The sequence below is a fragment of the Cryptotermes secundus genome, unplaced genomic scaffold, assembly GCF_002891405.2.
Source record: "Cryptotermes secundus unplaced genomic scaffold, Csec_1.0 scaffold1561, whole genome shotgun sequence".
In the NCBI taxonomy this organism is placed as follows: domain Eukaryota; kingdom Metazoa; phylum Arthropoda; class Insecta; order Blattodea; family Kalotermitidae; genus Cryptotermes; species Cryptotermes secundus.
The window spans coordinates 325,343-340,352 of NW_019723942.1; the positions used below are offsets into that span (position 1 = coordinate 325,343).

General features: G+C 43.4%; 1 protein-coding gene across 2 annotated transcripts in view; it reads left to right on the forward strand.

Moving 5' to 3' along the window:
- LOC111862227 (glycine-rich protein 5) overlaps positions 1 to 4,942 on the forward strand; it is a 14,367-nt gene extending 9,425 nt beyond the window's left edge. For both annotated transcript variants that reach the window (XM_033750590.1, XM_033750591.1), the window contains 2 exons: positions 1,603 to 1,801; positions 4,817 to 4,942. In XM_033750590.1, the coding sequence (XP_033606481.1) occupies positions 1,603 to 1,794 (192 nt within the window). In that variant the 3' untranslated portion in view covers positions 1,795 to 1,801; positions 4,817 to 4,942. The remainder of the gene's footprint in view (positions 1 to 1,602; positions 1,802 to 4,816) is intronic.
- The last annotated feature ends 10,068 nt before the right edge of the window (positions 4,943 to 15,010 follow it).

Here is a 15,010-nt window from a genome sequence, read left to right on the forward strand (position 1 = left end):
TACTGAAGAAGATGTGCTTCTACTTCCTGTGTTCCGAGTTTATATGTCCTTACATCCTCCTAGCCATATTGTAACAGCTTTTACAATTGGACCTCTTAATCTAAACTAGCAAGGGATTGCATGGTGCTGAAGACTCGATACAGGATGTGGGAGTCATCCCCTTATGTCAAATGTTCTGATTTTCGCCCTCGGTTAAGTTATTCATCTCGCCGACATCCTTTGTCAGCTCTCCCGTGTAGGAAGTCTATGCGGTCTGACTTCCTAAGGTTACTCGCTCTGGGTTTTCTGGGACCACATCCTATATCCTGTAACTAGGTCTTTATTTCTACGTGAGTAACAAAATGATGAAATTAATAATGCATAGGCATACATATGCCTGCAACTCTTATCATTCCAATAAATCAGTAACATATAAATCGGTTAATACACATACATATAGATAGGGTGAGGTCACGAGGTCACCTCATAACACACTAACAGAACATAGAGATTGGATGGGAATGTTGAACAGCTAAGGTAGAAGCATGGACGCGTTAATTTCTTTGTTTGGAGACCCGTCACTTTCATCACCTGAGCATCTTTCAGAAAAGCATACTGCATTCACGGGTATTCCTGCCACACTTCCTCAGCAGCAACAGCGGACACGACTAAAAATGGCGGACCATATGTTAACAACAAGGTGGTCCACAGCTAACGAAACTAATTTGTGTTCAGGAGGTAAAAGGTTCGATTCTCCTACAGGACACTCAGAAGTCTGACTGAGATTTCTCTTTACTTTTCTTAACCCCCTCCCCAAGCGTACAGTGGAACTATCACTTAGTACAGTGGTTGTCAACGTTTACGAGACCGCGGCCCAGTAAGTGCTTTCTTTGTAAGACGACGGCCCAGTTCCAACAAATTTACTCGTAAATACCTTTCCAGTTTTGTTAAAGTTCATGCATTAAGCTAACTATAAAATATTTATTCATGAACAATGCTTAGAAAATGAAAAGGACAAATTCCAGAAGAGCCTCTCGCGGCCCAGTATAATTGATGCCAGGGCCCACTACTGGGCCGCTGCCCGGCGGTTGAGAAGCACTGTTCTAGATAATAGGCTCACAGATGGCGGTGAGGTTGTCAGCCTTACGCGACGGCAGNATAATCTTCATTTCTGAATTAAGGACTGCAGGCGATAAAGCTTGGATTCATTTCTAAAATAAATATCTCACACAGTTCTCCGGTTATGCAAAGGTGAGGGAGACTCTGAGGAAAATTATGACACATGAAACACGTACAGGTTTCGTGGACATGAAGCGTCACTCACAGAAGATCCGATATTGGATAGGCTTGGATGCCCAACTACACGATCGGGCCGCTTTCCCCCAGAAAAACGGGGAAATATGTACTGTGGACAGGCTCCAGAACTCCTTTCGTCACAGTGGAGAAAGAAAAAATCATAATCCTTGCACCGAATCGAACTACGATCTTCCAGCCCATAGCTAGCCACTTAAACTCCTGAAGTTACCGAATCACTTTTCAAATTGAAAAAATGGTGCAAATCCTAAAGCTCAGAGTCATGACATTAGACCTAACAATTTTCGACTTATTTCCACATTTTCTCAGGCGTCAGCTGGAAGCATTGGAGGAGGTCAGGGCCCGCATGGGGTCTCTGGAAGCCAGAGTATCGCCTCTAGTCAGAGCCAGTCTGCGACTTTCGGTTTCGGCCCGTTTACTGCCAGCTTCTCACAAAGCCAGGCCAACGCCGGAGCTGGAGCAGGTGGCAGAGCTGACTATGGCCCCGGTGATTACTTCTAAAACGACAGTAAGTATCCTGCTACATGAAGTTATGCAATCCAGAAGTGCCCTGCAGACTCACCTCGATGCTAAACTAGAAAATAATAAAATATCTTGAACTTATTTATTAAAATGTTTCACTTTACACTTTACTTTAGGCGTAGGAGGGATAAAAAACGCGTATTTTAGAGTACTGCTACTAAACCAGAAGGAAATAGGAGAGTGGGAAGACCAAGGTTAAGATGGGAAGAATGTGTGTGGCAGGACATAAGAATTTTGGGTGTAAAGAACTGGAGGAATGTAGCATCGAATGGAGAAGAATGGCGAGCAATCCTGAGGAAGGCCAGGGCTCACATGGCAAGGGGAACCGAGTGATGATGATTTTAGAGTATTGCACCTCAGTTCTAACTACACCTGCACGTGGTGCGCCCCGTTTATGGGAAGATTTGCTGACTGACAAATACCAGTATAACTTAAAGGAATTGTCATTAGGCCCTAGCTAATTTAAGGAAACGAATTCACGGCGGTATAACCATTGCATCGGTGGTGGAGGAAGCAGGATCAACTTGTTCCTGTGCTAAACTACGTACGCGCAATGCCATGAAGACACATGGGAAGTGGAGGTACAGCTCACGAGTCTTGACCTTGACACAACGTGGACGTGAGTGGCAAGTCTTACGCCCCGGCTGCTTTACACAACGGGGAACCCCGACCGTTCGTATTCTATAGGAGTGGGGCCCAGAATTGGTTTGGGCGCTGTGGAGTAGAGAAAAGCATCTTGGCTCTCCCGAGACTCGAACCTCGGCCGTCCTGCCCGAAGGCCAGGTATCCTGGCTCCTGGTTGAGGAATTGCCAATCCTAATTCCAGAAGAGCTATTCATGAAGGTATGACCATTGTACCTGCAGTGGGGGAAACGCCAGTACTTACTTCCAGACGACCGAGTTGTGGTGAAGTTCCAAAGTCAAAGTTATGTTAGGACTGACGGTCAGACGGCCAGTCTGCCTTAGTGTCAAACAACTATCTTGGGCTTGCGACCAGATTTTTATTACTGTCAGAGAGTTGTGACAAGAGGACTGGTCTGCCGTTTACAATTGCTGCTGGTCCTCGCCAGTGCAGTCATTCTCAGGCCCGAATCCCACGGGACAAATGACCATATTTTATTGTCCGAGATTCGAGACTCTCCCAATCTGGAGGGCGAGGTCCCCGTATTTGTATCCCACAGGAAGAGGGTGGCCCAGTTATACCCCCAGGCACTGGGCTCCCATTTAAAAAAACATCAGCATAATTTACTATGGTTTCCATCCTTACGTTTCATTTCATATTATATTATTTTATTTTTCACGTTCTCATATACGCAGTATATGACAAGTATTTTCATACTGGGAAAAAACCAACCTGAAGATTTCGATGAATTTACACATATCCCCCCCCCCATTCCCAATACGAAAAAGTGGTTTTCCTATGCCGTCGACCTGTCTATGTATGTGAGCCTCACTAGCGCCTGAAGTGTGGACGGATTTTATTCATAATCGACGTTAGGCCGCGCCATAGCTCAAGCGGTAAGTAGCTGGCTTCCCACCGCGGCGGCCCGAGTTCGATCCCGGGGTCAAGTCATGTGGGATTTGTGGTGGACAAAGTGGCACTGTGGCAGGTTTTCTCCGAGTACTTCGATTTCCCCGTGCCAATCTTCATTCCACCAATTGCTCCACAATCACCCTCACCTATCATCTGGGGCTGGTACAATAGGCCAGAAGTGGCCGCAGTACAAGGGACTCAGTCCCACCCCACTAGCAATAAAAAATAATCGACGTTATATAGGCTTCTATTATTATTCTTAGTGGGGTGAGGCTGAGTCCTCTTGGTACTGCGGCTACTATTGGCCTATTGTACCAGCCCCAGATGATAGGTGAGGGTGATTGTGAAGCAATTGGTGAATAAAGATTGGCAGGGAAACCGAAATACTCGGAGAAAACCTGCCACAGTGCCACTTTGTCCACCACAAATTCACATGACTTGCCCCGGGCTCGAAGCCGGGAACCACGGCGGGAAGCCAGCGACTAACCGCCTGAGCTACGACACGGGCTACGTTAAACAGTTACTCCAGCGTAGGTCCGCATCCAGTGATTCTGAATTTTTCAGCTACAAAGTGCTAGGGTCCCTTCAAGCCCACATAAAGGAAATTTTCTCGAAAACGGCTAGAACGATTCTGATTAAATTTCACTAATTTATGGAGATCATCTCCTTAAATGAAGCTGCATAAGCGATAACTTCAGCAAAATAACGGTACTCACAATATGGGTCCCAAACTTGAAATGTCAATTTTGTTGAAAGCTGCTATACCGATCGAACGGACTCCATTGTTGTTCGGTATTCAGAAACAAATGAACTTCTACAAAACAACAATTGTTGTCGTTTCCAATGTAACGCAGTCAATGCCAATCGTATATGAGGATGTACGTGCAATATCTTCACGTTTATTTTTATTCTTGCAGCGACTGAATTTGACCGATATTTTCATATGCCTTTAGAACCTTGGGCACGCTACTCGTTGCCTCTGATGTTCAAGAGGTCATGTTTTCTGATATGTGTGAGGGCTGTCCTTCAGTACTATCTTATACATAGTCCCCCCATTTTTCACCAGCATGGTGACCTTTCCTCCGGCATGTTTCTTCACTAGTGACACTACGGCTGACGCTGTTTTGACCAGAATAATTTCACAGCAAGTTATTGGCCAGGATATTTTTACAGCACCGCTTATTGCAACTAGTCGCTGCATTTCAAGCACAAACACTTCAACACACTTTAAACAACATATCTTAACGTGCTATTATTGCAACAAGGAAAGGCATCGTGTGCACCGCGTTAACAGAACTTCAACCACCGAGTCAACAGGGAAGCAAACACGCCATTGCCTGTCGTTGAAGTTTTGTTTACATGCATTCCAGAGATATCCCTAATGAAATTTACATTTAGGTAGTATCTTTAGCAAACATTAGAATGTTTCAATGATGCAATAACATAGTTTTCTCTTCTTCTTCGCAGACTTGAAGCAGTATTCAGGAACGTCGCACTAGAGGTTTGGCTAGCATTCCAAAGATTCCAAAAGCAAAGAAACGTAATGATGAATCCACAAAGTATTTTCTCATCAAACATTTCCTGATCATGTAATTTTAAAAATAAAAACACTTAATATCTAAAAATAGTTTTTTTTCCAGAATAAAATGAAGTTCATGACAGAATTTCACAAGACAGACTCCACATGTGAAATTTCTTAAATCAGTATTTACACTAATATAAGCAGGAGACGAGCCTACGAAATGAAAATTAAGAAGCAGATTGCGAACGACAAACACAGATGACGCCATAATAATTACGTCGGAGATGGTGACGAGCTTTATCTACTGGGTCCAACTGAGTAGGTTTTACCTGAGGACGGAGACAGAATCCAGTCTCCGAAACGTTGTGTTTTGAAAAATGAACAGGACGGTTTTTAAATATAGACAAAACGATGGATAATGTCCAAAAGCATGATACTTCAAACATAAATGACCACTAAAACGTGATCTGTAACAGAGAGTTCAACCGGAAAATTCGCTAAATCGACCCTGAAATACCGAGTTCCAGTCTCTCTCGGAATACGGGTATCGTAAATTGTGCTTTTCTTGGTTCTCCTGTCATTCAGGAAAGTGACAGCCTTAAACAGGTCATGACCGCTTCTATAGGAAATTTTTCTGGGTTATCGAAGTGGGCGTTGCCAGGGAAAGGGGTTCTGCTACTTTCATACCGTCCTGGACGTCCTGGACAATCTGCTGCGTGCTGGTATGGACGGGATACCGTCTGTGCAATACAGATAAATTACATGTTTCTATTTATTCACTTAAAAGCACATATACTCTGAACTGGCTATGAGACTGACAAGGGCCGTTCCAGCACGTGGTTGCGTTGTGGTCATGAGTTTGACTTACGGTCTGTGTAACTGGGCAGCCTGCGTTATCATGCTACATGTTACAACGCTACTCGTATTACCAGAAAAAGCAATATTCTCTATTTGACGTCGGACAGGCGAATGTTACCTCAGTTCCTTTACTAAGCTTTAGAGGTAATATACAGGCATCCTGGAACTGGCTCTAGATGCAGATGAGTGATCAGCGTCACGCTTCGGTCACCTTACCTCTGAAGAAATAACCCCATTATAAGCAACTGATTATGAGCTGGGTGGAACCCAGAACTGCTATAGCCCTACCAGAAACAAAGTCACACTTCATACTGCACCACATTTTCTTTCCAATTATATACCAAGATTTCGATGCGGGTGACATCATGTGAGTTTAACTCACAAGGGGCTGACAAATGTAGGCTTTTGAAGCCTACTTCATTTCTACTTCCAGGGAAAGAAATCCTCTTTTTGGATTTGGTGTCCATTAAATCCGAGACTTATAATCTACTAACTCGTGATAATATAAGTAAGTAAAAGTATCCCTGTAACAGGCCGTGGAGGCCCATAGGGTTGTGAGATGTTGAGGCTCCCACATTTTCTAGACAATCGGCTCGCAGATGGTGGTGAGGTTGTCAGCTTTACGCTCCGGCCGCCCTTTACCCCCAGGGATATTCCTGGTACTCATTTCTGTTAGAGGCTGAGTCGACCCCAGGGCCATAGTGCGGCTGGAAGGATTAGGTCAATTGAAAAATCCAACTCAGAAAACCAAATAAAAAGCCGAGAAAAAGACATGAAAGCTGGGTGTAAGTTTCTTAATCTTTTATCCTGCCAATGCTTCAGGGTGTGATAGACCTGCTCTTCCGCTATTTACAAATGAGAAATAAATCTTGCTTACTTTCTCTAAGAGATGAACCCAAGGCGAATGTAAGGGAAATCACGTGAATAGATTCATGCGGCAGACAATTTCATGCTTAAGATAGTGTTATGGAGATATTAAATAGGTCCATAAAGAAGAAGTATTCACATATCCCTGCAGGATATAAGTTTGTGAGGTCTCACTAAACAGCTTCCTGCAGAATATGAGTTCATAAGGACGCACTACACACATATCTGCAGAGTATTGTCTACAACCAGTAAGGTCGTGTATAACAGATTCGTATGCAGGATATTACATTATCAGAGAGAGCAGATTCTTGCAGAAGATGAGGCTATAAAAGGAGGTACTTTCCTGCAAGAAGCCAGGAAATAAAACGCAGAACACATTACTACAGAAGGCGAGACTTTAAAGGCCCGTCCACATTATTCGTGCTCGTCCTTGTGCACGTGTGACTCGCTATGCTCGCGAGTAATGTGGACGATATGACAAGTCACGAGACAAGCAAATTTAAATTTTTAATTTAAAAACTACAGCCAATAAATTAAAATACGACTACAGCCTATACACACTACAAGTAAATATACGGATCCTCACGCGCCGAAGCCTGGCGAGTAACTGGAGTAATGTGGACGAAGATTTACGGGCACAAGTAAAAGCCAGACGAGTCTCCCGACGAGCACAAGCACGAGTAATGTGAACGCGCCTTAAGACCATACTACACAGATTCTTTCACAAGATGTTAAAGTGTATAAAGGAGATTTTTACATAGGGCGAGATTTAGGGTGCAATGGACGGATAAGTAAATAATTTAGTTAGAGATTGCAAATTTAATTCATCCCTGCAGAAGATGAAGCTAAAAAAACGACTGTCATTCCTGCAGAAGATGAAGTTACAGAAATGTACTAAGAATATCCCTACAACCGTGGACATGATGACTTGTATTAAACACAAACGGTTCTACAGGTGTCAGGAAACAGACCTACACAGAACAATCATGCAGAAGATGTTCTTGCTGTCAGGAGTTTTGAGGGATACCAAATACTGAACAAGTGCTGGCATAGTAGCATGCTGTAGAACTTCCTAAATTGAAAAAATCAGAAAAATTCACTACAAATTCAAGAACGAAAATCTGTTTCTTCAGAAATAATTTCTCTCTGTTTGTCTTTGTAGAAGAAATAAACAGAGTTTCCCCTAACTGTGTGGTGCTATTAGTGTGAAAAATTCCTTAGTACAAACAAATTTAAAATTATGGTACAAATGTGGAACCAAAAATATTATGCTTTTAGGAACGAGCAGCAGAGCTGTGTGTGAGTGCAAATAAAGTAAAGTCAATAAACTGGAAGAATTTTACGAAAAACTCTCATATACAGTGTGGCATGTAGACCCGTTGCTATGCAACGACTGCGAAACAAACAATTATACAACAGCCATTGCTAAGTAACGGTTCCGCAAACAGACATGTTTCCAAGGCAACGAGACAATACTGAGTATACCGAACTGGAAAAGTTGAATCTCTCAAATCCGGCATTATGCAGTCAGACACGGGTTTAGTTAGCCAGAATTACCGCCAACAGCGCTAGGAGTCAATGGTTCGCCGTTGTATGTTTATATTTGTCAGTTTTGTCATACGTCGTCTCTTTATGTTTTTTTTTCTCCTTGGCACTACAGCCCCAGTGGGCCTAGACCTACCTCCATGAACTTCTCCGTTCACTTCTGTTTTTCTAGTTCTTACACATTCGGTAGGACTCCTTGGGCGAGTGATCAGCTAGTCGCAAGGCCTTTACCTGTACACAAACACAGCAAAACGCACGCACACAAACTAAACATCCATGTCCTGAGTGGGATTCGAACCCACGATCCCGGTTTCCAAGCGAGCGAAGACAGTATATGCCTTAGTAAGCTCGGCTACCGTGACTGGCCTCTTTATGTTTACCCTAGTAATTTCCTTGTATAAGTACCTTAACTTTGTGTTACCGACATATTAAGGGACGATGGCTTATTTACGTCTTGGTACCATATGGATCACCCGTGGCTCAGAAAACTGTAGCTGGTCCCATTCCGCCCTGATACAAAGGCGGCGGATTTGAAAGGTTCGACCTGTATGTGAATGCTTATTACACTGAATGCAGTGTCCTAGCTTCCGCATTCGCCCTGCCACCTAATTAAAATCCACTCGATTTTCAATATACAAGACACAGTACAATAAAAATAAAGCATCATTTGTGAAGAAAGCTCGCCCTTTTACTTTCACCTTCAAAGGAACAATTGCCTGTCATTTTTTGAAATATTAATTATTTCTGATAAAAATCTATAACGTCCGTTCGCAAATTATGAGGTGCTGTTCATAGTACCGCTCACAGTGGCCGCGCGGTCTAAAGCATGAACTGTCTTCGCTCGCCCGAACGCTGGGATCGTGGTTTCGAATCCAACTCAAGGCATGTATGTATGTGTGTGCTTTTATTCTGTGTTTATGTTGTTCTGTGTGTATGTAGCGGCCTTGCGAAGAGCTTATCACTCGTCCAAGGAGTCCTACCGACTGTGTAAGAAAGATTACGAAACTGAAAAGAGTCCAGGGCCCAACTAAGGGCTGTAGAGCCACTAATGAATGAATGCATTACATAGGCATGTCAGATTCATGTTTAAGTAGCGACTTTTAACGTAGACTTCCGTTGCTAAGTTTAATCGAAATCTAGACCTGTTAATAGTTTCGAAGACGAGATATGAGAACAAAGAGATCCTGTCCCCGCAGTATGCACTTTATTTAAGAGACACATAGACAGGTGCCATAAGGACAAGCCTGATATTGCAACAGAACGGTATGAAAGTCACTTGGGTTTAACGAACCCCCGGCCCGATAATATCTGAAGTGCCATGACTTGGCGAAAAGTCTGACCGCGAATCAAATTCTTTGTTTAGCTATTGTCATTAGTAGCCACAAGACCTCCGGCATCAACTTTCACGCTTTTTCGTGGGCGACGGGCGAAAAAGAAGACCCCCTGAAGAAGGGGAACGACTTTCATATGAACGGATACAATAAAATCACTGCAAACAAGGGTCTGTGGTTTCAATCGTTGATCAGAAGCGGCCCCTTAATGTAGGTATTCAGGGCAAAATTTTTTATTCGTTTCTTATCTCCCACCTTCGCGCTAAGTGTTCCGCCCATCACATCTTCCTTACTTCAACCGATCTTACAAACGATTTAAAATAAAATGTGCATGTTGTGTAACGCTGCATCGTGTAATTTTCTCTACGCTGCTGCTACCGCCTCTTTCGCGACTGACTAACCAGCTAACACCGGTTCTCACGGTCTCTCCGCTTGCAGATTTCTTATATTTTTTCTTCTACCCTGAAGATGGAGGCGATACGTTCCTCCGAAACGTCGGTTAACACCACATATACACGGTGCCAAATCCCAGAAGATTGCTTTCTTCATAGCCACGCCGTGAAAGCCTCAAATCTTACACAGCTAACTAAAATTTCGCTTAGTGGGGGTGGAGTCCAGCTGGGTCCACTCGGCACGGCGGCCACTGATTGGCCTATTGTAGCCTGCCCCCGGTGATTATGATGATGATGGAGAATTTGGTGGAATGAAGATTGGCAAGGGGAACCGAAGTACTCGGAAAAAACCTGCCCCTGCGCAACTTTGTCCATCACAAATACCACTTTACCAGACCCAGGATTGAACCCGGGCCGCTGCGGTAGGACTAACCAGCTAACTCCATGATAAAATCTTCTTTTCATTACTAATGGAAATGACTGGAATAGAGCCCAGGACCCTTTTAAAACTAATATAGTCGATTAAGAGAAGGACGCCATGTTACGTTCCTCGTTTATTTGACGATTCTGTCAGTAGCCCAGACTACACGGCGTCGAATGATGGGTTCATTAGTGGGCGATGAACTTCAAAGGATGTGAAAGGAAGAGGTTGATGGCCTGTTTCAAGGCGCTATCCCAACGTTCACCTGTAAGGATTTAGAAAAACCACGAAAAGCCTCAGACAGGATGGGCGATATCTCAGCCGGGATTGGAACCGGACATCTCCTGGGTGCAAGTCAGAAGTGTGACCGCCCAAGTCAACTGCCTAAGTGATTCCGGATTCGATCTCAACTGCTACTACTGATAACAGAATCATTTAGGTCTATTAGGCTATTTACGTTTCGATAGTCCTCATATTTAATCCGTCGCTTATAAAAGTATCGCGAACTTAGCGGATAGAGGGTGTCGCGTGGTCAGCGCAACGGATCCCCACGGCCGTTAATTTCGGTTCTCTAGACCAGAGCCGTTATTTTCCATTCAAGTAGCTCCTCAATTATCCTCACGAGGCTGAGTGGACCCCGTTCCAGACCCACTACTTCTCAGAAGATCTGGTAGCACCGGGAATCGAACCCGAACCTCTGGATCTGTATCCAGGAACTCTGACCATTAGACCACAGAAGCGGTCCACTAATTTCGCCGACAAACGACGGTCGCTCTGTCGGTATAGTTAGCTTGCGTACTAAAGCCACGGAATTTGTTTTATAAACATGCGAGAAACACGCTGACAGACAAAAAGTAGTCGACTTCGGTAATTTAATTTAAATTGCATTTCTGGAGCACTGTCCCGGTATGCAGCACCAGAGATTATCCTGGATCAGGATGCAGAACCTATTTTTGATATCTGTCTATGGCTCTACAGTCCTTCTGTTGGACCTTCGCCGCTTTTTCGGGTTCTTCATCTTCTTCTTGCACTGTCGGTAGGACTCCTCGGACACGGGATCAGCTCGTCGCAAGGCCGCTACCTACACACAGAACAACACAAACACGCAGAGATATCCATGTCTTGAGTGGGATTCGAACCCACGATCCCAGCGTTCGAGCGAGCAAAGACAGTTCATGCCACTGCGATCGGCCTATTTCTGGTGTACCGTTTATACTGAGAATACCTCAGACCATGGACACTGACCAACTAATGGCTGACCTTTGGAGAATCATTTGATGCTAGCTTCCTTGTACGTGACATGTTTCTCGGCCGTTCTCCATGTGTGTGATTCAACCGAAGTCAGTACGTTCCGAGAAACTGTGTTAAGGCGAGCATAAGCAATCGAGAACCGATCAGACCCGCGTCTGGTAGACAAACAAGTTGCGTCACTTCCTGTTTCTGACAAACGAGTCAGGACAACTTGCTCTGTTCTCCGCACGAACCAGGCTACATCGTGTTTGCTTGATTTAAAAAACAAATCACTGAAGTAGATATGACACAAGAAACGTGACGGAAAATCGTAATGTTCAACATTGTCACAGGCCATGAGCTAAACTGTTGCACAAATTTACATCCAACAACGCTTTCATTTTGTGTGTGTGGCTTGTTACTCGCAAACGGTCATCAGCCGAAGCAGACCAGTTTGTCAAAATGTTGAGATGTTTAAACATGTAGATAAAATATTAAAATAAAGAATTAGAATGGATCAAACTCCATTTTACAAATATGTAATTGTTAAAAAGTCAGTACTTCGTCTAAATGTAAGAATTGTCCAGCGTATGGAATTATATGTATACTGTCCAATTCTATTTTTTTATACCTTGGTACTTCAAACTTCTATGCTCTCCTTTCACTTTTCTCATATAACCGTCTCTGTTAACCCAGGATAAATTATGATATTTAGTTGTGCGTCACTTTCTTACCCTCATCTGAGTACTTGGAGCAATCTTTTCGGTGTTTTTCTTTGGGTGAGTAGCAGGAGCTCACTGATGCAGTAGAATGCGTGTTCTTGAAGGCAAGGATTAACGTTTTGCTGCAACGTAACTGCTCGCTTAAAGGCAAGTGCTCGAGTGGAGGGAGACCCATACTCCAAGCACAGAGACGGTTCCTTTGAAGCGCACACACATCACCCTACGTGTATACGTTAGTTCTTCCCTTCAGAGCACACCATGGAAGTATAGACTACCACAGTCAATAAGTTTGTGGATTGGCCGCAAAGCGTCGTACGGGAATTTACTGCCAATATGTTTCAGCAATGTTTTCGGCAGCTGTATCAATGTTGGCAGACTTGCATAGCGGCCAACGGCAACTATTTTGAGGGCCGATGTGGATCTGCGTTAGTGTATGTGAATACCTCGTAATATGATGCGATAAAACCACATTCCACGAACTTAATGACTCTACCACGTTTGTCAAAGTAATTTCCACGAATCATTGACAATATAATTATTACGTCATATCTCGGCCGCCTGTAAAATTTAATTAATTAAGCACTACGCCATGAAGGCGTATGGGGAGTGAATGTATAGATCCAAATTTTCTTGACCTCGGCACTAGTCGGAGGTGAGTGATCAGCTTCACGCCCCGACCGCTTTACCCACTCGGAAAGAACCCGAGGTATCCATTGGATAGGAGGTTGGGTGGATCCCAGATCGGGATCTGGGCTTGAAGACGGCTTGAAGAAGAGAAAATTCTTGGACCTAGTGGGACTCGAACTCCGGCCCCTCGGTCGTCCAGCCCTTAGTCAGTCGCTATACCGACTACGCTATCCCAGCTCCCTCATGTACCATAGTGGTACTCATTAATTAGAAGACGTCCATAACAACGCGGTGCAAGCATGACAAGACCTCCACGGTGCATAATCTTCCTCCAAAAAATGTACATGTTGGTCATGAGCGTTACTGATTTTGTAAGACCGGAAGTTCAGCACAGAGCCCGCTACTGGTAATTTTCTTGGACCAAATGGATCTAGTCCACCAATTCACATGCCATTTCTTTAGTCTCCATTTCAATATTATTTTTCCCCACAACCTCAGATGTTATAGTCTCTTTCCGTGACATTTTCCAAATAAAACTGTATGCTACAATTGTGTGCGAGACGCCCCGCCTATTTTGCCCTTCTAGGCTTAATGTAGAGGTTGATATAGAGTGCAAACTATGACGCTCCCCATCGCCTGCTTCATTCCTCGTTGTTATGACGTCAAGTAATCTGTGTTGGCAAATGAGAGTTATGTGTTTGTCCCGAGATCACGCCATGATTGCAGCGAACGGACGGTCTTCAGTACTGTTTAGGCCCGCCAAACTATCATCTGGGATATAACGCCGCATAGTCCACTGAAAGTCATCTGAGGTTTGGGAGGAACATATTGCCTCTATCTAGAGCATCGAAGAATCAGCCGAGCAAGATACCAGCGTGGAAGCATTGCTTGCCTCTTGCTTTCGTCTTTGAGAACCTCAAATGCTACATGTAGTGGTTTTCGTTGAAAATTTTCTTGAATTATGAAGAGTTGTCTTTCAATTTGTAAATATCTGTCAGGATCCACTTGCGTTTTTCTTAAAACGAAAGTTTTGTTCTTCAATGCACACTGTCACTTCGCGGAGTGAGATTTGGGGTTAAGGGTTTTCGTGACGCATCTGCAACACTACAGCAAAAGATGGTCAAGTCATTGCTTCGAATGACGTATGCTTGTAAACAACTGTTTTCAAAAGTGGAGGATTCCAAATGAAAAAAAAAAATGAGAGGACGCTAGGACGGATATTTAGCTAATTTCATGGAAGAAGAGTCCTTTCTAAGAAGCTGAGAGTGGCTTAGCTGAACAAAAATTTTGCTGCTTCTTACGGAACACATCAATTCAATATCGTATTCAAAAGAACCCTACCCTAGACCCTATCCCGAGTCAAATAAATCCAGTGTACATCTCAAATTCTTTCTTAAATATCCATTTTTTTAAATATTGTCTCTGGTCTACGGTAAATTCTTCCAGATGGCTTTCGGGTTTGTTAACTATGGGCATAACCCGTGGGGGGTTAGAAAATAAATCAATAATATTTATAAAATATAAAATTAAATCCTTTTAAATCTCTGATGATGGAAACAAAATCGGTTAGGCACAAGTAACTGACTGAAAACCATGCAGAAGAATTCGTTTGAAAAGCTACTAACACTGAATATCTCAGCCAGTTAACATATTCGTTGCTTTTTATTGAATCCGCAGGTTCAACACCGTCTTCATCAAGAGACAGAAATTCGACACTAACCTTAGTCGGATAAATCCAATCCACACCCTTACGCGCTAACGTTTTAAGATCCATTTTAGTGCCATCAGCTATGCCTAGGACTTCACTCTTATTCTTGTATTCAAAATTTTGTAAGTATTTCTTATTTCTTCCACTGTGATATAAATGCCTCGATTTGATCAATCTGATTATATCTATCGAAAGGCACAGACTATGAAGCCCCTTATTAACATCCCCCCCCCAAAAAAATTTATGTTATTTGCTCCATTTTGGTTATTCAAATATTCTCCTAACCATTCTCTTCTCAAAAGCTACCCATACACTATATACTGCGCCTTAGGCGGGGAACCAAATTTCACGATGCAGAATTACGAAAACAAGCAAGTGCCCCTTATATGGATACGTCCACGTGCCTGCCGTTCAAGCCTCATCATTATCCCCACTTAC